This window comes from Phlebotomus argentipes, unplaced genomic scaffold (genome assembly GCF_947086385.1).
Source record: "Phlebotomus argentipes unplaced genomic scaffold, Phlebotomus argentipes genome assembly scaffold_4, whole genome shotgun sequence".
NCBI lineage: Eukaryota > Metazoa > Arthropoda > Insecta > Diptera > Psychodidae > Phlebotomus > Phlebotomus argentipes.
In genome coordinates this window covers 12,438,563-12,463,584 of record NW_026776174.1, presented here as the reverse complement: position 1 = coordinate 12,463,584, position 25,022 = coordinate 12,438,563, and the positions used below count along the sequence as shown (strand labels likewise).

Genomic DNA, 25,022 nt, shown 5'->3' with positions numbered 1-25,022 from the left:
TCTCAACAGTGCGATACACCTTGGAGTGGAATTTGCGGATCAATATCCAACCGCCAATAAATCAATGAAAGATGTTCTTGACATCGGAAATATGAAAAGCCAGTTAGTGACAAGAAGGTCAGGGTAAGGCAATGATTTCTGGATTGGGACAATTTTCACAGAATAAATTCATGTGAAAATCATGTGTAAATAGAAATTCAAATAATCTTTTTGATGAAATATCATATTGTGGATTTGTATTTTATTTTTTATGAATCTCTTTCAGAGTTGAGGGATGAAATGAATCATATAAATAAGTAGTTAATTAATCTTGTAATTAATATGGTTAGGTTGCTTTAATATTTAAAATAAGAAAAAATCGATTTTGAATTGACAGCGAAATGGTATCACCGCAAAATGTATGCATTTATTACCATTTAATTTGTTGGTTTTTAAGCCCTTTAAACCCTTTAATTCGTTTCTTTTAAAAAGCTCATTCTCGCCTCTTTGTAACACACAATGCCCTCTAGTGGGGAATTTGCTGCCAAGTTGGCTGCCCTGAGAGTGCGTGCAATTTGACGTTTGGCTTCGCAGCCATTATTTGCGAATCGTGTGTTTATTCAGCTTTTCCTTCACAAACTTACCTTAATCACCCTAAAATCTCATTTATCGTATCGTTAGTCGTAAGTAGAGGGTCCAAGCTATGTCACTGTGATGCGAAATAGTCCAGAAAGCGCCCCAGAAAGCGGTGAAGTTTAGTTTTCAATTGGACTCTTTCGTGACTTTCTACAGAGAGTTCATTGCAAAACAATAGACTTCACAGATTTATCAACTTTTCCCCCGTTGATTAGCTGCACAAACTGTGCCAGAGACAGAAGATCATGACCCCAAAAGTGGCTTCTTTATGCTAGCCAATGTGAAGTGAAGGTCCAATTTGTCAGTATTGATTCTTGGACGTTGTTAACATTGGTTTTCCCATAAAGAGGCCGACTCGTCAAGGTGGCCATTTTTCACTGAGAGCATTTCTGTGCGATATTTGTGGCTTGGAAAGGCATTTAGCGCCGGCCGGAAGTTGTGGCGATGGACGGCGAGTGTCCCTACAAGAAGGTGAAGCTGAATCACGACGTGGAGAATGAGAGTGAACTGCGCAAGTTTCAAGTGTTGGACGAACTCGCAGAGGCTTCCGGATCTGACGATGAGGGCACGTAGAAAGGTAACCAGATTGTGACCTTCTCCTAACTCATTGGCTTCTCTTTCCGCCATGGGAAACAGGATCCAAGTCCGAGGGGGAGGACGACGAGAGCCAGTCGGAGCTGGAGGACGAGGATATCGAGAATCTGCTGGACGCCGGGCTGCCGGAAGAGCTGCGCAACAAGAAGAAGCAGTGCCAATACGAGGAGCGCTCGAAGATTGTGCTAGAGGAGAAGGGGCGCAACCACTTCGAGGTGCTGCCAGAGGGATGGGTGCAGGTGACACACAACAGCGGCATTCCGCTGTATTTGCACAAGGCTTCGCGCGTGTGTTGCGCCTCCAGGCCGTACTTCCTCGGACCGGGGAGTGTCAGGGTGAGTCTTGCGCTCTCTGTTGTCCGTGCAATTGATGCTAATTGGTGGTATTTGCGTTGCAGAAACATGAAATTCCCTTAAGCGCCGTGCCCTGTTTGAACTACATGAAAGCTCTGGAGAAGGAGGCTGAAGCAAAGCTGGGCTTGAAGGTGGAACCTACCGGTGAAACCAATGGGCCGGTGAACGGGCATGAACTTCTGCCGCTGCCCAATGCCAAGATTGAGACGGTGAAGGAGAATCTGAAGGCGCAGTCTCTGACTTCAGTGCAAGTCACTGAATACTGCCAGAAACTTTTCCACTTTAAGACGATCAAGGTGAGGCGCTTCAAGTCCTGGTCGGCGCGAAGGAAGTTCACGAAGAACAAGAAGCAGATCAAGAATCTGCAGAGGCCAACTCTTCCGGACGGCACGAAGCTGATCACATTTCCGGTGCTGAACACCGAAGGCGAGAATCCGAATGCTGTACGCACGAAGAAGGAGTGGATTATGAATCCGAACGGGAAGAGTTATGTTTGCATCCTGCACGAGTACGTTCAGCATGCGCTCAAGAAGCAGCCGTCGTACGAGTTCAAGGAGCTGGAGAATGCGGCGACGCCTTATTCGGCCACCGTGGCTATCAATGGGCTGAAGTACGGCACTGGATATGGGACCAGCAAGAAGCAGGCGAAAAGCGAGGCTGCGCGTGAGACACTCGAGATTCTCATTCCGCAGATGAAGGACAAGATCACGGGCGACAAGGAGAAGGAGAGCAGCGCTTCGTCGTCCAGGAACTATCATGACTTGTCTGTGTTTGACGAGATCAAGATTGAAGATCCGCGCGTGGCGGAATTCTGTGCCAAGACCACTGAGCCATCTCCGCATGCAATCCTGCTCACGTGCCTGCAGAGGAATTTCGGCCTGGGCGACGTGCAGATTCAGTATGAGATCAACAATGTCAACCACAAGAAGAATGAGTTCAAGATGATCGTGGGCAAGCACTCGGCATCGGTGGTGTGCAAGAACAAGCGGGATGGGAAGCAGAGAGCGTCGCAAGCCATTTTGCAGATTCTGCATCCGCACATCAAGACGTGGGGCAGTTTGTTGCGTTTGTACGGCAATCGCAGCATCAAGAGTTTCAAGGAGAAGAAGCAGGAGGAGCAGGAAATTACGGTACTGCAGAGCAAGGCGGCTATCAATCAACCTAACTACGCCATTCTGGACAAGTTGAAGCTGGAAATGACGAAGCTGATGGAGCGAGACGCCGCCGTGAAGCCAATTGGAACCTTCGTTCCTCCAACGGACGTCGGTTTGCCAACGGCAACTGGCTCTAATCTAAAGAATGTGGACTTATAGCTTTAGAATATGTCACAGATGACCAAATTTACAGCATGTTTTCTAGGCGCACGAGTAGTACTTTCCTGCTACAGAGGCGAGTCTAGTCAATTGAAAGATTTATAGTTGTAATGCCAGACATTTCCCAGTGAGGCTTGCAAAGCATGAAAATTCACCTTAAAATCGTTAATTCCTTTATTTTATAATTCAATTTCTTGTGTTTGATGAATCCTCTTAAGGAGAGAAAATGCATTGTGTTCGAAAGGAAAGAGTCTACGTTAGACAAACAATGCTCACTTATGCAGAATAGGAGAAATTAATTAATTCAATGAGTTTCATCAAGTGATTTGGGAAGTATATACAGGTGCTTCACATAACATCTCGTTTCAACATCGATAAAATTACCATGAAAGGTAGTTCTCAAGTGTACAATATAGTCATGTTTAAAATCTATTAAAAGCCAAGAAGTATGTTTCAAAATATCGAGGACAAAACACTAATTTCCTTTAACAATATAGGTACTTACAATGTGAAATTTAAGAACGTTAATATTCACTCACAGTTTTAATGCGATTATGCTTATTTCAGGATAATACTTAGGATTCATGTGTGCATGATATGGAATAAGAGTTGATAGTTTGCATACTTAAACTCGGTTGATATGACTGCCATTGATTTCTTTCCATTAATTTAGGAATTCTAGTTTACCTTTTGCCTTAGTTAATTGCGACAATTTGTCTCGATCAGATTAGGATATTTTCTTCCAGTGGATGGTCATTGATTTTTAGACGTAGAAGAAAGCCTGATTTATCATGTTTCCTTTATCAAAAACTGGTTCAATTGTATATTGGTTCTTTGAGTTGTAATTTTTCTCCTTAACTATCAGTTATGTAAACTCTTTAGCGTTATTATAGTGCGTCATACAAACTTTCTATGTGAAATTCAATGATTGGGGCTTGTTGAGATTGTGGACAATATTTTGGGGGAAATAGTGAGAGGTGTAGGCACTTTCATCCTATGCATTTATACGGATTGATTAGTACAATGAAATTTGTTATTACGAGAAAAATGGTTCTAAATTCCTCCATGAAGTCAATCGCTTGAGAATTCATAGGTAATTGAGTGAAAAATCCAAGTTGGAATTGTACTCTATGGGACTTCAAATCAAATAAAGCCAATATTATGTATGAAAAACAGATTCTTTAGTCATTTCCTTTGCAACCCCAATGCGAAATTATCGCCGTAACAATTTAACAGCGGGACTTTCAGGTATTTATCACTTTCAGATGGTTAAATATTTGGATAAATTTCTTGCTAAGTGTTGTAAATTTGCTACAAATTAAAGTATTCTAAAGAGCGTCTTACATTTTCAATGGCACAGACAGAGAAATTCAAATTAATATACATTAAATTGGGATTGATGACAGATTTTCTATTCATTTCATGACGAATTGAGTGGCAAACTTTGGTCGGAAAGGAAGAGAGAATGTATATAAATCACTGAGAGTCGTTACAATTGTCACCGGCTACCTTAACTACGCCCCTGCATGGCTGAGTGGAGAGCGAAATACCTCGTCTTTCCCATGTGATTGACTCCTTCGTGAAAGGCGCATGATAAATTAAGTTCAGCTCCGGGAGAACGGGTGAAAGTGCTGAGAAGCGGAGGGTGGCGATGGCTGTGCTTCTTACAGATTGAGCGCCGTCACGTCCTGGACGTGCTATCTCTGGATCGCCGTCAGGAGTTGGACTATCGCGATGAGAGCCAGAGTGATGGGCGTGTTGGTGAGTCGAGGAGCTGCATTGCAGGCGTCGGCGTCGTTGCAGCTCTGGAGGCAGCCGTGAACGTACCTCTCGTCGTAGTAGAATCTGCCACAGTGAGACATCCGGATGATTTCCGTGTCCGTCGTGAGTGTTCCACTGTCTAGGGCGCATCCTCGCACTGTTATCGTCTCGCCAGTGTCGTCTGTTGGCGCAGAGGGGGAATTTTAGGAAGAGTTTGTGACGATTTGCTCATCTACTCACCATAATATCCGGCTATCTTTATGCACGATGTGGCCGGAAAGAGTCCGTCGCGTCCTTTTCTGCCACCCATGCAGGGCGACTCGAGGATCGCGGTGGAGAAGTTATTGTGAAAAGGATCATCGCACGCCTTATTGGCGCCATTGAATGAGACACACTTGAAGCAATCGATGCCACTCACTGAAATTGAACAATAAATTCACTCAGTGAGATAATCTATTGTGATTTTTGCAAATATGCGAGGATTAATGCAAATATCACTTTAGCATTTCCCATTTTAATTGAGGATGCGTCGATTCGGCAAATTGTATTTTCCACCAGATTATCTCTGTCGAAAGTGATGTAATTTCAATATGCATGAGTATTTTTGGTTAAAGCTTCAAAGCTTTTGAAAATGACAAATCATTCCATTGTATTTATTCGATTCTGTGCTTGTTATTCAATACAAAATCATGCCCAAAGGCCAATCACATGCATTCCTGGAAATGGGGATGCAAATTGAAATGCACCGGATTTGGGAGCGAATGAATTAAATATGGAATTGTAGTGTGCGGTGGGGAAAAGTTATACCTGGCTGAAAGAGCACTGTGAAGAGGAAAAGCGTAAAACTCGTGAGGACACATGACAAATTGATCGTATTCATCGCCAGAACAATTCACTTCCTCTCTTCGTCGTTTGAATTCCTTCCTTGATGGCCCGGAAAAGTGCTGTCTGTCCAAATGTGATTCTCTGGTGCGCTTTTTGTCCAAAATTCTTTGGAAATGTTGTCACGATTCCTCAAATTGCCCGGCTCTTAGGCGTCTCATCGCCGTGTCTGCAAGAGAAGAATGTCGAGGCTTTAAAGACTTGTCTCTCCACCATGAATAGAGTCATGTCTGGGTGAAAATCTGAGGAAATGATCTCTATTGAGGCAGAGACGCGCAAAAGCTCTCGTCGGATTATCTCCTCGTAGAAAAGGAGAGCAAATTCGGGAGGGTGAGAGTGGAAAGAAAGCCATTGAGATGATATGTTGCGAGCGCGACTGATGGCAAATTTCACCCACCCTCGAGAGTGGGTATTGTGTATACATTAGAAGACAATTTGGAACATTCATCAATGGAGCGGAAAAAGTTCATCCGGCGATATTGATCCATATTGACAAAGGATACGCTTTCACATGCCATTTCGATGCTTCTCTGATATCTCATCGCCGATTCGGGGCTTCCAAATGACTCTCAAAACAGTTCGAAGGAAAATATTTATACGTGAAATTGGCACTATGAGTGTATAACTATTATTAAATTGCAGAAAATCCCCGCTTCGGACTTTGATGTTGTTCATATATACGAAAATATTCGATAGGCCAAAGCAGAGAGGCGTGAATAAAATTAGCACGGTGAAGTGATTTCTCGTAAAATTGGGTGTTCTTGGAGTATAAATATTTTGAGCAAAGACGAAAAGTGCGAATGGAGACGCCCTGATTAACGACAAGGTGTTCTACACACCATTTTCAGGTATTCAACATTTTGGACAAAAATTTCCTCTTGTAGAAAAATTCCATTGATTCCCGGTGTTGCCTTTCCCACTCACCGAAAAAACACTATTGATTGAATTTGACTGGTGACTTTTGTGTTCTATTCCATGAACTCTGAGGTGCTCCTCATGTGGAAAATCACACTTTTTTCGTGCGTTACGTATAAATTGACGAGGTTTTCTGGACAACAAGTCACTCTGTGTGTCGAAAGTGTCTCAAAATCGCACTATTTTCACACTGATTCGGTGTCAAAAAGTCTCACGATAAATTTTCATGCGAACTAAAACTAACTCGGTGCAGCATGAAGAGGAAAATGACTTTGCCCGAGGCAAAATGTTAGGGCAAAAGTATAAAATTTTGACGGAGGAGGCGAAGACTGAAGAGCGTCGGCGTCGAAACGCCTCACATTCACTCTTTGTGTTTACACTGTGAGAAATTCCAGGCGAATTTCCTTTCTGTCCAAGGATAAAATTTATACAACATGAATTGTTTTGTACGATTTTTTCAGTTTGCTGTATAAATGCCAAGATACGTGTTTTCTTTAATCTCGATAAGTTATCCCATAAAGAGTGTGAAAGGGAGCTTCTCACCTGTGCTCAGCCCTGAACAGAAGGGGAAAAGGTGTACAAAACTGCGCGCATGACTCTTGCTGAAGTGCTTTTGAAATGAATTCCACGGATTTGTTTATTTATGAAAATGTAGAAACATATTAACTTTATAATTTGCTTATCGATTGACTAACGATTCCGCTTTGTCTGCACTTTTTTCACTTAGTCTTCAGTGATGAAAGTGCAGAATATCTAAAATTGCAACTCGTACTTTCCGCCTTGTGAGCTTAAACTTGAAATAAAATATAGAAACTTTTGTACAAAACAGAAGAGAAAAAAAAGACAAGAGGTTGATCTTGTCATTCAGAATTCCTAATGAGCAATGAAATGACTTCGCCCGAAATATTTATTAGCCAATTTTGTATTCATTGAGTTTATCGCGACGAAGAAGTTATGAGCATTGCTGTAAATTATGCAGATCATGGTCAAATTTGACATCATATGACATAAAATTTACACGCGAAATTGATGAATTTTATTTTATTGGATATTCTACAGCATTAACTTTATGACTAGGCCACTGTCTTGACTTCTGAGATGCTAGAAACGATCACACAGAATTCCTCCACAAATTCTTAATCATATCTGCCACTTTTTCGCCAATCAACATTGCCACGGCGTTCGTGTGCGCGGCTGGAATGACGGGAATTATTGAGGCGTCCGCCACCCTGAGATTGCGGATCCCGTGGACTTGCAGATTAGGATTCACCACGGCACTCGGATCGCCTGAAGGACCCATCTTGCAAGTGCCGACCTGCAAGAAAAATCACAATTATTAATTTGATATAACTTTCTTCAGCCACGTGTGATTACCTGATGCTGGAGACTTGATCCAATCTGACGAATGCAGCATTCCCAGTATTTGTCGCTGCCGAAGACTTCATTCTCACAGCCCAAATAAGGTATTCGATTGAGGCGCGCTCCGTACTTCCTAAAGCTCTCACTCTCGCCAATCTTCACGCAGAGTTTAATTCCTTCAACTAAGGTTCTCACATCCTCGGGATCCTGATTGTAATTGTGCACCATTTTGGGCCAGTGGAAGGGATTCTTACTCCTGAGAGTGATTCGCCCGCGACTCCTCGACTTCATGCTGACTGGCACCAAGCTGAAGGAGTGCTTCCCGAGAATAGGTCCGTAAGTCTTCCTGTAGAACTGCTCTGGAATCCCGAGCAGGTGTCCAATCGCCCTGGAGTCGTCATTGTTGAGACCACCGGTGCCCAAAACGATTTCAATGTCAGGATAGTCATCAGCTGCGAACGAGCAAAACAAACAGAAATGCATGCAGTGAAATATGAGTGTTAACAGCCTTTGCATACCTCAACACCATAAAATTTTACTACCAATAAAGCCAATAAATAATGATATCGGGTCAGTTGACGTGAAGTCAAGTGCACCGAGAAAAGTATAATTAACATTTTTTCTTTCAAAACATATGCATATCAGTCAAAATTAATGTTTAGAGATCAGAGAAAAAGTGGTTTTTCTGGTAATGACACAATGCTATAAATAAATTTAATTATTATGAATTGATGAGTGACTTAATTGGCTTCACCTTCGGAAATAAATAAAATTTATGGAATATTTTATGACTGAAATAAAAGAATTGCCAAATTATTGGCTATTCAAATTTGTGATTTGCCTTGTGATTTGCAATAGAGCTAGAAAATCTATCAAGATCTCTTACGCAATGTTGAGTTGGGCACTTTCACGAAGGCGTATCCTTCGGATCCTCCGGGGATTGTCAGAGGTCCACGCGAGAAGAGGAAGTAATCCATGACAGTTAAGGGATTATTAACATCCCTCTCTCGAACAGACAAGGGTTTGTTGATGAGAAACACCAGTCCTGGCAGCGACATGTGATCCTGAAGGTTGTATCCCACCTTCAGGTCTTGCAGCACAGGAATGCCCAGGCTCTTGAGATGATCAGCTGGTCCCACGCCCGAGAGCATGAGCAACTGAGGAGATCCAATCACGCCGGCTGACAAGATCACTTCCTTGGATGCTCTAATGGCGTATTTCCGCTTGTTCTTGAGGAATTCCACTCCTGTGGCAGTCTTTGTAATGGGATCTATGAGGATTTTGGTCACCCAACTCCTCTTGGCGATGTGTAGATTTGGTCTGTTGGCCATTGGACGAAGATAAGCCTTTGCAGAACTGCATCTTCGACCATTGCGAAGCGTGGCTTGAATTTTGGAAAAGCCCAACATTTCCCTTCCGTTGGGATCATTGATTTTGTATCCAAACTTCGGGCCAGCCTCGAGGAAAGCTCTCAACATTTTAGTCTCGAAGGGACTTTGGTCAATTGTGACTGGACCATCCATGCCTCTGTAGGCGGGGTCCTGAAACTGCGGCACTTGTACATTCTCGAGTTTCTTGAAGTATGGCAGAAGATCACTGTAGCTCCAACCGACATTTCCCGCTTCCGCCCAACCGTCGAAGTCTCGTCGATGGCCACGGTTGAAGACCAGATAGTTCAGGACACTCGTACCGCCCAGAACTCGTCCTTTCGGCCAGTTGCAAGTGCCGCCTTTGAGTCCTACGCACGCAATCGGACTGGGTTCGGGCTTGTAGCCCCAATTGGCGGCTGTGAGTTGATTCAGGCTGGCCGATAAGGGCACATCAGTGAGGATGGTCTCGTCCTGGCCAGCTTCGAGGAGGAGCACACTGAACTCCTCAACCTCAGCCAGACGGCCAGCCACTGCGGCTCCGGCGCTTCCACCGCCCACCACAATAAAGTCATACTCTGGCAGAAAGTCGACCGTGTCCCTGAAAGACTGATTGAAGTAGATGTCGTTCGTCATGGCAAACAGGGTCCGCAGCAGCTCTTGACCACATATCTGCGGCACGAAGTAATTGATAGATAGAAGAATGAATGCTATGAGCCGCGTGTCGCGCATGGTTCAGTTGACATTCACTGAATCGCGATGGCAAAGAGTTCCTCTCAATTGTTCAAACACACTCAGCAACTTCGGGTATTCCTCCAACCTGAAAATGACTCAATTATACACCATCGAGAATTCACGTTTCAAGCAATTTTGTGAGTTCAAAGTCAAGTTCAACATCGCGCTTCCCAGTTATGTTCACAATATCATAAGTGCTGGTTTTCTCAATCTACTTCTTTGTCACCACCAGTGAAAAATTATCTCAGCAGTCATGCCTTGGGTGCAAAAAGAGTGTGACAATGGATTATATCAACAAGATGAATGGCTGAAGAAGATGTAAAGTGAAGAGCTAAAAATACAGTGGCGAATTTTTCTTTTTGCAGATTTTGCCAGACTCGTCAAATTGATGGAATGCGCAATGTTCAGTGCGAAATATGCAAATTGGTGAGATTTGAAGCGTAAATAAAATTTAATTAAGAGATAGAACACCTCGGGCAATACTCAGAAAATCTCTCCAATGATAATATGTACATAGAATGCTTGAAGTTAACCCATCATATGAAGTATTTAGTCAGATTGTCTGTTGCTAAAATCATCGCCCTAGTAATTTTATTGCCAAGTCCACGATGCATTGTCTGTGCAGAGATTGCCTCATCCATCAAATGTTAAAAATGCGTGAGGTGAGAAATGGGAGATGAAACAGAGACACTGTTTAGTGCTAATAAGAAAAAAATGGGCAATCTCTCATCCGATTTTATAAGGCGAACAGCCGCTGACCCACATAGGATAAACTTGAAACCGAAAGTGGTTATGTAAAAATCTCTATCACATGTGAACTCGTGTGTTTCTTCTGTCCGCGTGCACTGAGAGTGATCTTGAAACTTTGCGCTCAAATTTTAGTCAATGGAAGTGTATCGAGTGCAAGAACTACGTGACCAGTGGCACAATGTGTATAAAGATATCAAGTGCATAGTGAAGCCCTGTTGTGTGCTTTCATTGTTCAACGCAATTTTCTTGTAAACTTGTTCCAAATGCAACTTGCTGCAAATACGAGGATTTCAAGGTGATCATGAACAGCAACACAGTTGCAATAAAACGCAAATAAATTTGTGTTCTATGACATGAATTAAGCTGTGATCATTTTATAATGCTGCATGAAATTTGCAGAGGAGTCGCAAGTCCGTGTCTATTTCATCATGGAAGTCACACATGAAGTGGTTGGAATTTGGAGGGAAAACTGTGTCAACTTGTCTGCAAAATGTGGCGAGGATATTTTGGGCGAGACATCATTTGCACAATTACCACGAGAAAACCATTCACTTTATCGATATGAATTTTTGGGCATAAATTGCGCAATGTTCAAAAATTCACAAACTTCAGTTATTTAACGGAAAGCCAACGACTGCAGTGAAGAATTGGGGTGAAAGGAAGTCCACAATGTGGGCCAGCTTCTGCCCGAGACTTGCATTGAGTACGATTGAGTGTAATTTAATTGTCATGTCATTTTAGGCGGAAAAGGCAATAAGTCATGTTAAAGTGATCAATGACTTATGATCTAACACCTCGTTTTTCTCACAATTACCCCGGAAAGCCACCAAAATTCACGCGGTGCTTCTGAGGTGAACTGAATTAGCTCTGATTTCCACAGATGATCACACTCAAAACGTGCCAGAATCTTCTGACTTTGAACTCACATTAGCACAAGAGAAACTCACAGAAAAACTGCACAATAATTCTTGGCACAATTTGAATTTCAATGCGTATCACAAACACTTGATGAGTCAATCCGAAAAGGCGCTCTCCGTCTGACCAGCTCTACGTTCCTCGGAATAGTGGCGAGCAGTTTCCACCGGAGAATGTGACTCGGCGGGGAATGAAAACGCCATGCTGCACAGGTTTTCGCGGGCTGTCGAAAAGGTGAGACAAACACCACCTCTTCGATCCGACGGGAGTGGATCAAAATGATAGCAGTGCGTCTCTGAAATTGATGCGACAGTGAGGTAACTTTCAGACACTTATGAAATCTGAAGAGTCTTCAGCCAACGTTGTCTGATGCTCTAAATGGTTCTTCTTGTGTAGGAGGAGGAGATATGAGCAGAATAAGAATGAAGATATAAATGATAGAGTGCCAGCATTTGTACTACCAGTTAATGTCTCTTCTAATGCTTTTTGGTGTCTCTCAATTAGGCTGAAATCTGTCCCTTCATAGATCACGATCGCTCCACATTTAATCGATGGAGTGTTTATGGCATACGTGACGGAAAACACCATTCATTCCCATCCAATCAGTAAATGTAAATAGTTGTAAAGCCATTTGATAACTTTGCATATTAATGCAATCGCCGAAAAACGTCAAATACCATTACAACACTTTATATGCGAACCACCATTGCTCAACAATGATTTATTCCATGTCTCTAAGACATTTAACACCGGCTGGTTTAGTGCATTTCTTTACTGATCTCAATGCGTTGGAAAACCTTCGCAAAAAAAATCACTCACTTATCCGCTTAACACCCAAAGTTCACATTGCGGGTATATTTTTCGGGCCTTCAAGGCAATGGAAGGTAATTGAAATTAATTATATTGTGCAACAATGGACAAGTTCATGAAAAATAATGTGATTCTCGCGCAAGGTAAACATCTTCTTTCTGATTAATTTGTGACTTGCAATATGACAATTCTTGACACGCTAAAAATGTGCAGCAATTTGCCCTATCCAAGGTCGTGATCATCTCAAGAGATACACGAAAAGAATTAGCGGATGATTTTGCAATGTACAATGAACTTGTGGTCTAATTCACCGAGAATTATCACCATAGTTAATTGTGTCTCATTACGTGCAACATTGAAAACATTTTCACCTGTAACATTGCGCGCTTCTTTTCAATGTGGGTGGCACGAAAACATTTTCTACCGCTAAAAAGTATAAATTATAAATTTGGAAATAACGCTAAAGAGAGGTATTTCTTGTGCAACATGGTGAAAATTGCGCTAAAGCTCTCACTGAAGGCATTTCGCACGTTGAGTGTGAATTTATCCAAAACTATCCAGAGTGTCTCGGCTAGACACCAGGCGCCTCCACCAGAGTATATATATCGCACTTCTCACCTGGAAAATTGTGTATCGACTCGGCGTCTCCACTGCTGATATTTATTTACAATGAAAACCATTAATTTCTTCAGCAGTTCCAATAAATTTTATTGCCACTATTTGAACATTGTCTGATATGTTTACTTGCACATCTTAACGTGGAGGTATTTTCATGAAGAGATGCTTTGCTCTATCCAGTAATTCTTGCAGCTGTAGCCAAAGTGATTGTCATTATCATCTTCAAGTTAATGCGACTTCCAACACTCTCTCTCTACATAATTTTCCTCAGGGCAGGGCGTACTGTGAAGTGAACAGTGACTTACATTCTAACAAAGTTTCTCTAACATTCACTCGATAAACAGAAGCACACACAGTCCATTCACGCTGAAAATGAGACATATTTTTTGCACTTATGTCTCATCCATTCCTGGCGATGACATCGATGATTCCCTGTCTGAGTGGCTCAGGTCGGCCTCCCTGTTCTCCGGATTAGCCATAACGGAAGTTATAAATGCATGGGTCTCCGCCTGCAACTGCGCCAACTTCATCTGCAGCAGCTGATTCCGCTGAATCAACTTTATCGTCTTGATAGCAATATCCAGCAGACCCTTCGTGTTGCTTCCCGTGCCGTGCCAATCCTTGTTCGCTGCCGGCAAAATCACCCTCGTCGGATAGCCGAGCTCTGACTTGTCCTCCTTGAAGCCGTCATCATCAAAGTCTGACATATTCAGCGAGTCACAGCTGCAGAAGACCACAAAAAAGTCAATTTCGAGGAAAATGTTTATGCCTCAGAGCAAGGGAAATTTACCGGCAGAACTGCGAGTTGGAAACGTCTGTGGAGTAGCAGGCTGAAGAGCAGCCGCTGCTGGAATCGCTGTCACTCATGGAAGTTGTCGAGTGGCGGCGATGTGGCTCAACGGCAATCTTCAGGCTGCCATCCGACGCCTCTCCATCGACTGACTCTCGCCGGTTGTCACGGTCGCACGCCTTTCCCATCGCTGGGAGGCGCGAAGGACGCTGGTACCAACACGAGCGTCTTGAGACGGTTCGCCCTGGGAAGAAAATCAATAAAGTGCATGAGATACGATTCGACCTTTCACTTGTGAAAAATTGCTCGTTCAGAGGAACTTTGAAGCCGTATTATTACATTTTTCTCCTGCCCACAATGATGAAAGGAAGATCAAAGGAAAGCATGACTTGTGAAATTTTCCAGAAGAAGCGTATAGTATTTAACTGTATGTATATTGATAAGGTAGCAAAGCAAATGCATTGAGGGGATGTAAAATTATTTTCTGCAGTCTCGCACTCCTGCTGACCTCAATAAATATTAATTATTTATTCAGCTTGTATGCATAGAGCTTTCATATTTATGTGGCTTAGGAACTGCTCAGATATTAATAAATTATAGTCAACCTCTGTAAGTTAACTGCTGTTCAAACACGCTAAGCGTGTGATTCATCTTAATGTTGTAATTTAATAATTGCGCAATCATAAATGTAATTTATTGTAACGCCACCTAATTTATCGTATCATTAAGTTCATAATTGATAAATTTTGTGGACCATTTGGACAAAAGATACACTTTCTCTCTGTTTGTTTGTAATGCATGCAACTTTCATTTTCACTATGTTTACTCTGCTCATTTTCCGCCCTGATGCATTACTGTTTTTCCCGAGAATTGATAGAGCATCTTAAATGTTTTCATTTGATTGTCATTCCTTTGGGAAATCCAGCGAGAAGATTGCAGTGATTTTTCAAGTCATACCAATTACAAACTCGTGTCTATAAATACGCTCATATTTTTGATTTCATCACTTTCAATTTAATGCACTGATAGCGAAGAAGACTGCACTTGAGGCAACCTTCGAGCTTTGTGGGAATTGTGTCGCATTGAGTGGCGGTGATTCGGGTCAGATTTTCGACTCACTCATCGATTTTTGTTCTTGCCGCATTGCATAACCTTCCCCAGTTCTCGATGCTGAGCATGAATGTGACAAACATTAGCACGTTTTTATCATTAATGCATCGCATCTCGCTGCATGTTTTCTATTTTCCGCGCTCAACATTCCCATCACGAGGGCAGAAGTGTTTATCATGACTGAGCCAATTTGCATTGTATTGCAAATATTCATCATCGCAAATCGCATGTTGACTTCATAATGCGCTCTCGCACATGTATCAATGTTTGAGCCCGAGTGTGTTCATTTTCCTCAATTACAGTGACTAATCTTCTCCCCCGGATCCCTCAATCGTGTTTGTTTACCACTCGTGCCATCGCACAGGTCAACATGTGCACTTTCTGGCGCACTCACTCGCCGCTTTAATTGATTTTTAATTGCCACTCGAGGGCAAATTGCAAGAACATTTCGCACCTCTGCGTCTTTATTGTTTCCAATCTCTCATCATTGTGCTTCTGAGGTAAAATCTGTGTGACTGAGCATGACAATCATTTCTTTCCGCATAAATCAATGTACATTATTGCACTTTGTAAGTGTGCATCCAACGAGGCTGAATGGATTTGTCGACGCGTGAGGCAACACGTGACTTGTGAGGTGGCGATTTATAGACGTTTGTAGCTCACCCAAGATTACATTGAAACTCACGGTGGGAAAATCACTGTCGCTTTATTGATTATGACAGACGAGAAAATCATGTTGGGTGAATTGGGCATAAACTTGGAAACAGCAAAATAATCATCACATCTCTTGAGAGAATCTTGACAGATTAAAGAGACCATTGAGCTTTAACTCCACAGCACGCCTTTCAGTGACATCAAAGGCAAAATTTCAGTATATGAATGACTGAAAATATGAATATTGGTTCAGTGTGTCAAGAAAATGTCACGTGGAGCATCTCGATTTCAGTTACTCATCAGCTACACCTCGTGAGCTCAAGAAATTATGTATTCGCTCACTGATTTCCACAAAAACAAATTTAATAACTTCAATACAAGTGTGAAAATAAACATTAGCATCGAATTAAATGCGACATTTAATCGTAAATTTTATTGTCTCTGCATGGATAATAACTCCCAAAATATAGATGATTAAAATTAATTATAATTTCACATATTGAATTCATAAAGAGACGAGCAAACATCATTGAGATTCTCACAGCATAGAATATACCTATCAATGAGATGCTATTCAGAATTTGAATAAATAACAAATAGAAGCTTTTTCCGCAGACTTAAATATTTGCACAAAACATTTATGTGTGAATTCTTAATGGTGTACGAAAAGAGAATTACAGAAAAAAATACAAAAGCTCCACAAAAGTAGGGGAGCTTCTTTGAAATGCGCTCAAGTTTCAAGGTTTTCCTCTCTCAGAACGTGATGTTTATGGTGGAAAAGGTCAAAGAACCACTCGACAGGGATTAATGATTGCCACTCCTCACAATGCTTCTCTGCGGCCTGACTTTTCTCACACAAAGCCTCCTTTTCCGCCATAATAAGAATAGGGAAACTTCCTAAGGTATTGTTAGCGTAATCGAGTCCTAAGAAGTGTATTTAGAGCAAAGCAACTGTTGTTACATAATTAATTCACCTTGTGCTTGATGAGAAAAGTATTTGCATATCTCGAGAGGAAAACTTTTGATGCAAATGACCTGCTTATCAAATTGATTAAGAAAAGACAGTCATTTGTTTTTGTCAAGCATTCATAAATAATTTTAAATTTCACATTAATTACTCACAGAGATAAATTGGTGTGAATGTACGTGTAATCCATCATGCCCGGAAAGCTCACAAGCAATTTTAACCACCCGCAGTGAAAGCTCTGTGTTGTGAAATGGGAGAGCATTTGCGCCGACTATCGCCATTAGGGTTAAATTTAATTTTAAATCTCATAAACGACACGGGATTTACGTGCTTTAGGTGCAGGTCATGACCCACGCTTCAAATGACATCGTTAGACTTTATTGCGAGGTGAAGTTGTGAGACATCTTCTCTCCAGAAAATTACCAATGGAAGCTCATTCTTCTCAGAATTCGCGCTGATTCGCAGAAAAAAACAGTCAAAAGTGAGGTTGTTGACTTACCGTAGCTGATAACAGACACCGACGATGAACTCGGCTGCTGATTTCTCCTCTGGGATCGCCTGCACTTTGGCTTCCGCTCATTTGACACACTAATTGTCGGGGCCATGATGCTGAGCTCTGCAAGTGGCAACGAGAGAGTGATTTAGAGAGATTTTCGGGGGAGTGTAAAGGTGAGGGCATTTCGCCAGCAGAACCACCTCGTCTCAAATTACTCTTCCTTTTAATCATCTTCACGCGCTCACTAATGAGAAGAGTAAGCAGCATGTGTTGCTGAGGGAATTGATTTTCAATTAACACCCTCATCTCTCATATTAATTGTCACTCCAAACACTAGGCTAAAGTTGAAGGAATTTGACGGTTTGAAGTGAAAATTTCAGGTGTGCGCACAAGAGTGTGGACGCAATGGCCTTAAATTGGGTTATTTAAGTGAATGAGAGTCGTTATAACTTTCTCTTTGCCCACAATTTACAATAAGGACTCGGAATCAAGTGACTTAACAAGGACTTTAGTGTGTGGATTCAAGGTGTAATGGAAACTTTCTTGAAATTTTGCACCCTACTTTAATTCACGAGTCGCATTCACGTTCACAGGCATTCGCGAAGTGATTCACGTTAATGATATTTTGTGGTGCGGTTTCCATGTCACTACATTTTGTTTCCCAGACATTCGATACGCCCTTTTGCTCGCGTCACATATGAGGTATTTCATCAACACAAACTCGCCATTAGATAATTGATATGGACTAGGAAAGTGATCCAATAAAATTAATGAGGAATTTATGTATTGCGGAGCTACGGTATTCAGGCGGCAATTTGCATAGTGATGACTCGGTGGGTGTTTTGGCCTGGCATGTGTGAGCGATCTTCCACGAGCATGCAAATGTCCATCGTGCACGGGCCTTCGCGGATCAAACGGAAATCAGAGTGAAATAAATCTCGTGACTGTGGTGAATTCATCATCAAAAACCTTCTCATGGTTGTGTGGCTGAAACGAGTTTTTTCCGCGGTGCACTTGTTACGTTCCTCGTGTCTACCTTTTTCTTTCTCTTTCTGCCTATCTCTCGGTCAGAGTCAGCAGTTGTGCGAGAGATATGACTAAAATTATTTGGCACGTGTAGCGATCGCTCTCCAATCTGTGTGATTTTTACGGTGGCCAAAAAAGCGCTCATGTGGCCTCTCGATGCTTATGAAATCATAGAGTAAATATTATGATCCAATTAAGTGGTGTGTCGCATCGCAACTTTTCCCTCAATCACGCTGCCTTCCTCGCAGCTCATTCTCATATTCGTTGTCGTCACTTAACGCCACATTACAATGGCCAATGACTTAATTACCAACACAAGCCACGCTTTGGCGCCTCCTGAAAAACTGTGCGCTCAACATGACACAGATTACACCGCGAAAGCCTCCTCTTCGCTGCCCAATTTACGTAAGATCGTAAATTTGTAAGCCCACCAGTGAAAAGAAAGCCCGCGACAGGGCCAAGAAATTACCTTGAAAAGTGCACAAGATCAGCGAAAAAGCTCTCCATTTGAGTAATGTTTATAAATAATACGATATTGCTCTGGAGACACGCGTCCGTTAAAATTTTCGCATTTATAGTTGTTTGTCAAACAAAACAATGTTATCACTGGAATGGAACAATTAGCGATTTACAGAAGAACAACCGAGAGCTAAAAATAGAGTTTGATTTTTCCGCGTGTCACCGTTTTTTAAGCGGAATGCAGAGTTTTTCACCAACTTTGGCCGTACTTTGTTGCTCAGCTGATATTTTTTAATGACTTTATATTTGGCATAAAAGATGATAAAAACATACTCCAAATATTTTACAGAGAAAAAAAAATGATAACTTAACTTGATACTGATATAAAATGTACTTCGGAGTCATTTGCTATTCTTTATTTCCCAGCCATGATTCATGATATATCGTTGAGAGAAATGCGAAGACTATTGTGAAAATTTGTACGACCATAAAGGGAGAATATTTCATATCTTTATTCCATTTGTGCTCCTCCTAAAATCGCTTCTTTTAAATTTATGTACGAAGTGTTGAATTTATTATGAAACGCGCCATTATCATGATTCACCTTGCGAAAAAGGCTATTGTAACACCAGTGAATCTATAAAATATGGAAATGCCAACTAATTTCTTTATTTGTCCAATTCAAATGATACACATATTAATATGTATAGAGCAATTCCTCATCGCGATGTGCTTTTAATGTCTTGGCATTTAGGACGCACGCAGTGGGAAGAGCACGAAAGTGAATCTCTGAACCCCCGTGGATTTTCCCCGGCATGAGAATCTCTCAGAAAAACTGATGAATTGCAGCGATATTTTAGCTAAACTAGCATCTCGCGCGCGCGTGTCGGAGAAGGGGGGAAATAATGATGACTATTTTCTGGGAAATTAAGTGTTGAAAGGAAAGTCCAATAAGGTGATTAATTTCAAGTGTTGTGTGGAGCGAAAGAGAAGCCGTCACAAATTCAAATTGTCACTTATTGTGTCCAATAAAAATCAGATTATACCAACACGCGATGTTGTTGTAGCAACTAATCTTGCAGTCTCATTAAAATTTCGCTTTCAGTGGCGAGTGAGCTTTGGCTGCAGCGCAGCATAAATGATGAGGAAAAGCCATCGAATGACAGAAAATAATACATTGCGACTCCTAATAACCCATAAATGCCGTCTTTTGCCGACGCTGCGAGGCCATTTGGCACAGTAACACTGTTTTTTTTCACTCTGGCTGGGAAAAAGCGCTTGTCACTTGCACGTGGAGTTTCTCCAAGAGTGCGCCTGTGAGTGAGATGCACTGAGAAATTGAAGCTCACGTGCGAGATGTTCATCTTCAGGAGTCCCCTTTTCGTGCTCAAGCACCGACAGTAAACGTTCCTGAGATCAGCGAAAATAAACAATTCCGTTATAGACTTGAATATATTCCGTCATCTCACTGAAAATTCCATCACGTACAAATTGAAGGGAGGGAGTGTAATTTAGATTGTGGGTCAAGTTTGAAGAAAGGACTTTCTTGTGCCCAGGAAAAAACCCTCGAGAAAATCATTCCGAAAACAAAAGGGGTGGATTTGTGCTGAAGGAGAGCCACAAGGGCCATTGTGCCTCGTGGGAGTCCTTAAAGCCTTTGTGCGTTACAGATTTGTTAATACTTCACCCACAGTTGCAATCATTTTTCTCCTAGTCGCTCTTGAGCCCGAAATTCTCACAAAAACTTCCACATTTCTCAGTGGAATATTCTTGTAAACATTTCTCCAAGCGTTCTAGTGTTTATTCCTCATGAAAACCCGAATAAAACGCTTAAAATCACCTTGTAGCAATTATGAGAGAGATTAAGCTCGAGATTTTTCACTTTCCTAACTCGGATTTGCGGGTAATTTTGCCACATTTCATTGGGTCAAATGAACCATTAAACCACAAAACGGAAAAAGTTAATAGTTTTATATCGTCAGAAGCTGTGTTTTTTCTGCTTAATCGTATTTGAATCAGGCGTATTGCAGCTACACATGTGACTGTTTCACATTTTTAGATAAATTTTATCGATTAATGACTTTATATGGCCGATAAAAGTGTTTGTATACGCCAAAAATGGAACATTTGGGTCATTTTCATGGAAATCAACAAGTATTTCCTTTGTCGAGCAGATAACGCTTCATTCTACGTGATTATCGTGAGTCTTGTGTCTGGGGTCTCACGAGGAATACTAATTAGACAGTTCGCAATGGAGCGATGCTTTCAATTTTGATCGTATTCGCGATGTGTCTGTCGAAAATCGACTGGTTTTCCCTCTTATCAAACCCGCCGTGCTGACAATCTTCCTTCACCCATCAAGAGACTAATTACAATTTCACTTTATAGACACACCAAATCCATTTGCATTATTTAAAGCTTGATGGCCAAGTGAATGAGTTGTTTCATCAAACACGTGTAGAGGCGTTCCTCGAGGCCTCTTTCTCTCTGTTGCTTCTCTTTCGCGTCTTTCTTTACACTTCCTCACCGAGTCTCTCCCAAATGATTGCAGTTCGTTGGGAAGAACAAAAGAGCTGTTTGAGGAGAGGAGAAAGAAGTACACGCGCATAAAACGACTTTGACTTGCAAAGCCCGGTTTTTTTCGACGCTCTGCGTGGAGCTAAAAACAGCCGACAATTTGTACTTTTTTTCTCAGTACAGCCTTCAAGCGGGAAAATATTAAGTACGCGAGATACTTCACAGAGATTCACGCCATTCATGTGTATGAAAATATTTGGGCCGAGGGGTCAATAGTGCTCAAATTTGCCGCGCAATGACCTGTAATTTCACATATCACTTCCTCAATTATTGCTCTCACTCCCAGTTTATTATGGGCTTCATTTGAAAGTTGGCTAATAACACACAATTTGTGAATTAACTCTGCGCAGCTGTTTTCGTTCAGAATTTCGCCAAGCACGAGTTCATAGACTTCGGTGTGCTGATCAGCATAGAAATACTCCTTAGACTCATTTAGGATGCTAATTGAAGGCAATTGTCATGTTTATTTCAATGAAAGTCTAATAGGACTTTCATTCAAAATTATTGACTTTTGCGGCTTTATTATTCCAATCCTACGATGAAGAGTCATTAAGGCAAACGAGAAGCACACACAGAAATCTGCATAAACCCCGCACAGTTTCGTCATTTTGACGTGAGTTTGGCATGAAAATATGACAGACAGAAGCAATCTCGCAATATTCAAAGCATACTTCACTGTCCGTGAGAAGTGTTGCAAGAGATTTGCATTTTATGATAAAGCTTCAAGCCCCCCAATACAATGTAAGGTGATTTTCTCTTTCTTCATGTGTCCAAAATTACGCGCTCTCAACTTGTCTCTCGCACATTTTTACCCACAGTCGTTATCGTAATGGAATATGATTTTGGAATATAAATTCCTACAATTAAAGTGTGCACAAAGGCCCCAATAAAAGTCGCAGAATGTGCGCGGCTCTGGAGTGCTGGTGAGATGATGAGGAATAAAAAGAGAGGGTAAATGACTGTCTACACGTGTAGCAATAATGCCATTAAAAGTGATTTAGAGTTTTATTGTGCCATTTCCGATTGATTTATTCAATTTGACTGAGAGAATGAACTCGAGTACGTTTTTAATGATAATTCCATTGACTTTTCTCCCCTTAGAAGGAATTGGAGAAAAATTGAGAGCACTTTCTTCACTTTGCAAATTCGATGGACAATTCTTACAATTTCTTTATTCACTGTGCCGAATGAAATTAATTATGCACACGAGAGACAATGAGAAGTTCAGCAATTGGAACGTTTTGTGGAGTGAGATTTGCATGAGTAAATTGTGGCGAATGTCGACAATTCACGCAGGATCGCTTGAGTAGTGAAGAAAGGTAGAATTTCCGACAATTAGACCGTAAATGGCAACACGTGAAGAACAAAATTGCCATTACGAGAGCATTTCACCTTCTTAATGACTCTTTTTTCCGCCAATCTATGCTTCTTTCCTCTCCCGACGGTTTTAATTCCAAATTGGGAAACACACACGCGAAATATTCTTCTGAATTTCTTCACTTACTTGCTTGATGTTGTGGATGGAATAATGCACTAGGAATGAGAAAAAATCTGCCCACAATTTCACTAAATTCACCCTCCAGATTAACTACGAATACGTGATGAAAAACTGGAAATTGTAAGCGCAAGAGACGCGGAATTGCTCAGCGGCGTGAGAAGTATCTCGCGTAAGTGACCGACCACGAATGAAGCCCCAATCAGTTTGCTGAGTCGAGTTGGGAGCCAATGTCTCTCGTCGTGGCGTCGACAACGAGCTGCACGAAGACCCCACGTTTGTTGCCGCATTCAGTGCGCCTCGCCAGGGAATGCGCCAGCGAAAATTTCACACGTGAGACATGAAAACTTTCAGGAATTTCCAATAAAGTCTCCGCGAGACACGCGACGTCAGGGTCACAAATTCCTTGCTTAATGCATTGCCTGTTTAGCACAATTTTATCTAGAATGATCAGAACACACACTTTTTCGACACATTATTTGCTTTCAGCGGGTATAGTTTAATTAATATCCAATATTGATTTTATTGCGATAATGAGGAGGAAATGAGACCTTCGCGGAATGCTTGTATTGTTTGTTTTGAGTCACTTTGAAAATGTCAAGGAGTGATGCAAAAGAAGATTTGCTCTGAAAATTTGATAAAATCCAGTGAAAACTGGTGTCAGAAGTGGGATTATCACACGTTCTTTACTTATTTTGCTCTTTCATTTCTCTCACCAATTTGCAAAATTCAAGAGGATATTAAAAGGATTTCCCGTACACAATTACATTTCAAGACCGAAACTCGTCCATTGAAATGTTTCAGCGTGAAATCTTTCATAAATCCACAACGGGTTTCAATCCCTTAAGTCAAGTATCTTCTGCCGCAACCCATTTATCACATTTCTCGCTCTTCTCCGCATGCGAATAAAATCAAAGTGGATCGAGAGGAGGACGAATAAACAAACACACGCTTCCAGAGGAGTTGAAGAGGCAGCCGAAATCTGTCGCTCAGGAATGTAACATCGCGATGACCCTCGAAGCATTGATTTCCCTCCTGGAGAGATAAATTCATTATCAGCTTTCATCGATTGTCTGCGCCACGAGGTGTATTTTTTTTAGGGTTCACTCGGCCTCGTGTCTTCCGGTGAAAATTATGACTATTATTGTCACCCAGCGCGGAATCGCCAATAAACTTTCTCGCCAAATTCTGCACATGAAAACACACTCCCGAGGCGCACACATGCGAAGATCCGCTGGATTTGACTGTGTGTTTGTTCGGGAGCCGGAGAAAACGACGCCACGACCGGAGTGTGGGTCAGGCACGTGCTTCCCAAACCCTCGCGTCTTCACTGCCAAGGCCCACCCACCGCCCAGTGTTCCCGTAAATATGCACAGAGGGGCGAACGCAGACAAAGGCGAAACACCGAAAAAGCTCATCGACCTCTTCGACGCAGGACTTTCCCCGCTTCCCGCATTGCCATCAGCCCAATCCGGGTCCCCCTTTTTTCGCAACCAGCGCCCCGCAATGCTCTCGCTCTGGCCATCGCCGAGTGCGCCACCAAAAATACCCGTTTTTCGATCTGCTCGCCTTTCCTTATCACCAAGCACGCACTCCAATTGATACCGAATTGGGCGAAGCCTTCAAATTGCTTATTTATTCCGTACTTGAAGGATTTTTCAAGACGTTGATCGAAAATTAGGGAATTCAGTGGTGCCCATATTATTCATATGCCTAATATTATTCCTCGTTGATCAAATATGTATTTATTAGCATGATTTTAGCCAAACTATAGTGCAAAAGATATTCTATTTATGGCTAAAATGCCTTCGCTTTACTTATTCATTGACATAGAATCTTTACGAAATAGGAAAATTAGAGTTTTGAAACTCGTTAGTCTGCAAAAATTGCCTAATCAAGCCTTGAAAAGTTGGTAAGTGAACAAATTTAGAAATGTACGCTTTTTGCTTTAAATGGGAGAAATTCTTACCTTTAGAAACAGTATTTTAGCCATTTTAGCTTCAGCTGAAGTTTGTACTCTTAAAATAAGAAGAATTGTCTGGGCTTGGAACAATATGCTCCTCCTTTCTTCCATTTTCATCACCTTTTATATTATGTACTCATCGGGGATTTCCTTTTCGTGTTAAACTGTGTACTTTCTGATCCACTTTGTTTGCTCTTTCGCCTCTTTCCTCTTTACAATGCTGCAGATGTTTCTCTTATGCGCTTCTCTGCTTCGAAAATCAAGCCGTTCTAAAATCGACACTGAAGCTTTGAAAAACACTAGAATCTCACTTCCTAAGTGTCATGACGCCATTGACAGATTAGCAAGTTCGACCCCCCGAAGAGATTTTCCCTTTTAAAATGATTGATTTCACTTTTACGCCCCTTTGGAAAATTGCGCGCAAATCGAAAAGGCAAATATATCAAGAAATACGTGCATTTATATTTTTCTCTCCATTTTTTTCTCACCACTTCTCAC

At 41.7% G+C, this 25,022-nt stretch overlaps 4 protein-coding genes across 7 annotated transcripts; 1 reads left to right on the top strand and 3 right to left on the bottom strand.

Annotated features, from left to right (window-relative positions):
- The first annotated feature begins 576 nt into the window (after window positions 1-576).
- On the top strand, window positions 577-2,910 carry LOC132258173 (microprocessor complex subunit DGCR8). The gene is made up of 3 exons (XM_059755317.1): window positions 577-1,180; window positions 1,252-1,544; window positions 1,607-2,910. Exons 1-3 carry the CDS (start codon window positions 1,060-1,062, stop codon window positions 2,873-2,875), a joined length of 1,683 nt encoding a protein of 560 aa, XP_059611300.1. The 5' UTR covers window positions 577-1,059; the 3' UTR covers window positions 2,876-2,910.
- A 125-nt stretch (window positions 2,911-3,035) lies between these two features.
- LOC132258174 (uncharacterized) lies at window positions 3,036-6,692 on the bottom strand. Its single transcript, XM_059755318.1, has 4 exons — window positions 6,443-6,692; window positions 5,444-5,687; window positions 4,877-5,053; window positions 3,036-4,817 (listed from the first exon to the last, which is right to left on the bottom strand). The coding sequence occupies exons 2-4, from the start codon at window positions 5,514-5,516 to the stop codon at window positions 4,573-4,575; spliced, it is 495 nt and encodes a 164-aa protein (XP_059611301.1). The 5' UTR covers window positions 5,517-5,687; window positions 6,443-6,692; the 3' UTR covers window positions 3,036-4,572.
- Window positions 6,693-7,457: 765 nt separating this feature from the next.
- On the bottom strand, window positions 7,458-11,652 carry LOC132257449 (glucose dehydrogenase [FAD, quinone]). Of its 3 annotated transcripts, none has more exons than XM_059754347.1 (4): window positions 11,592-11,652; window positions 8,679-9,979; window positions 7,808-8,244; window positions 7,458-7,748 (listed from the first exon to the last, which is right to left on the bottom strand). In XM_059754347.1, the coding sequence occupies exons 2-4, from the start codon at window positions 9,889-9,891 to the stop codon at window positions 7,545-7,547; spliced, it is 1,854 nt and encodes a 617-aa protein (XP_059610330.1). In that variant the 5' UTR covers window positions 9,892-9,979; window positions 11,592-11,652; the 3' UTR covers window positions 7,458-7,544. The 3 variants fall into 3 exon arrangements, with proteins under 3 accessions (XP_059610330.1, XP_059610329.1, XP_059610331.1); XM_059754346.1 differs by having other exon boundaries at window positions 11,459-11,649; XM_059754348.1 differs by having other exon boundaries at window positions 11,571-11,605.
- A 1,408-nt stretch (window positions 11,653-13,060) lies between these two features.
- Window positions 13,061-24,982, bottom strand: LOC132258945 (uncharacterized). Of its 2 annotated transcripts, none has more exons than XM_059756508.1 (4): window positions 24,531-24,982; window positions 17,008-17,124; window positions 13,778-14,021; window positions 13,061-13,710 (listed from the first exon to the last, which is right to left on the bottom strand). In XM_059756508.1, the coding sequence occupies exons 2-4, from the start codon at window positions 17,111-17,113 to the stop codon at window positions 13,380-13,382; spliced, it is 681 nt and encodes a 226-aa protein (XP_059612491.1). In that variant the 5' UTR covers window positions 17,114-17,124; window positions 24,531-24,982; the 3' UTR covers window positions 13,061-13,379. The 2 variants fall into 2 exon arrangements, with proteins under 2 accessions (XP_059612491.1, XP_059612490.1); XM_059756507.1 differs by lacking the exon at window positions 24,531-24,982 and adding an exon at window positions 22,571-22,761.
- Window positions 24,983-25,022: the final 40 nt, after the last annotated feature.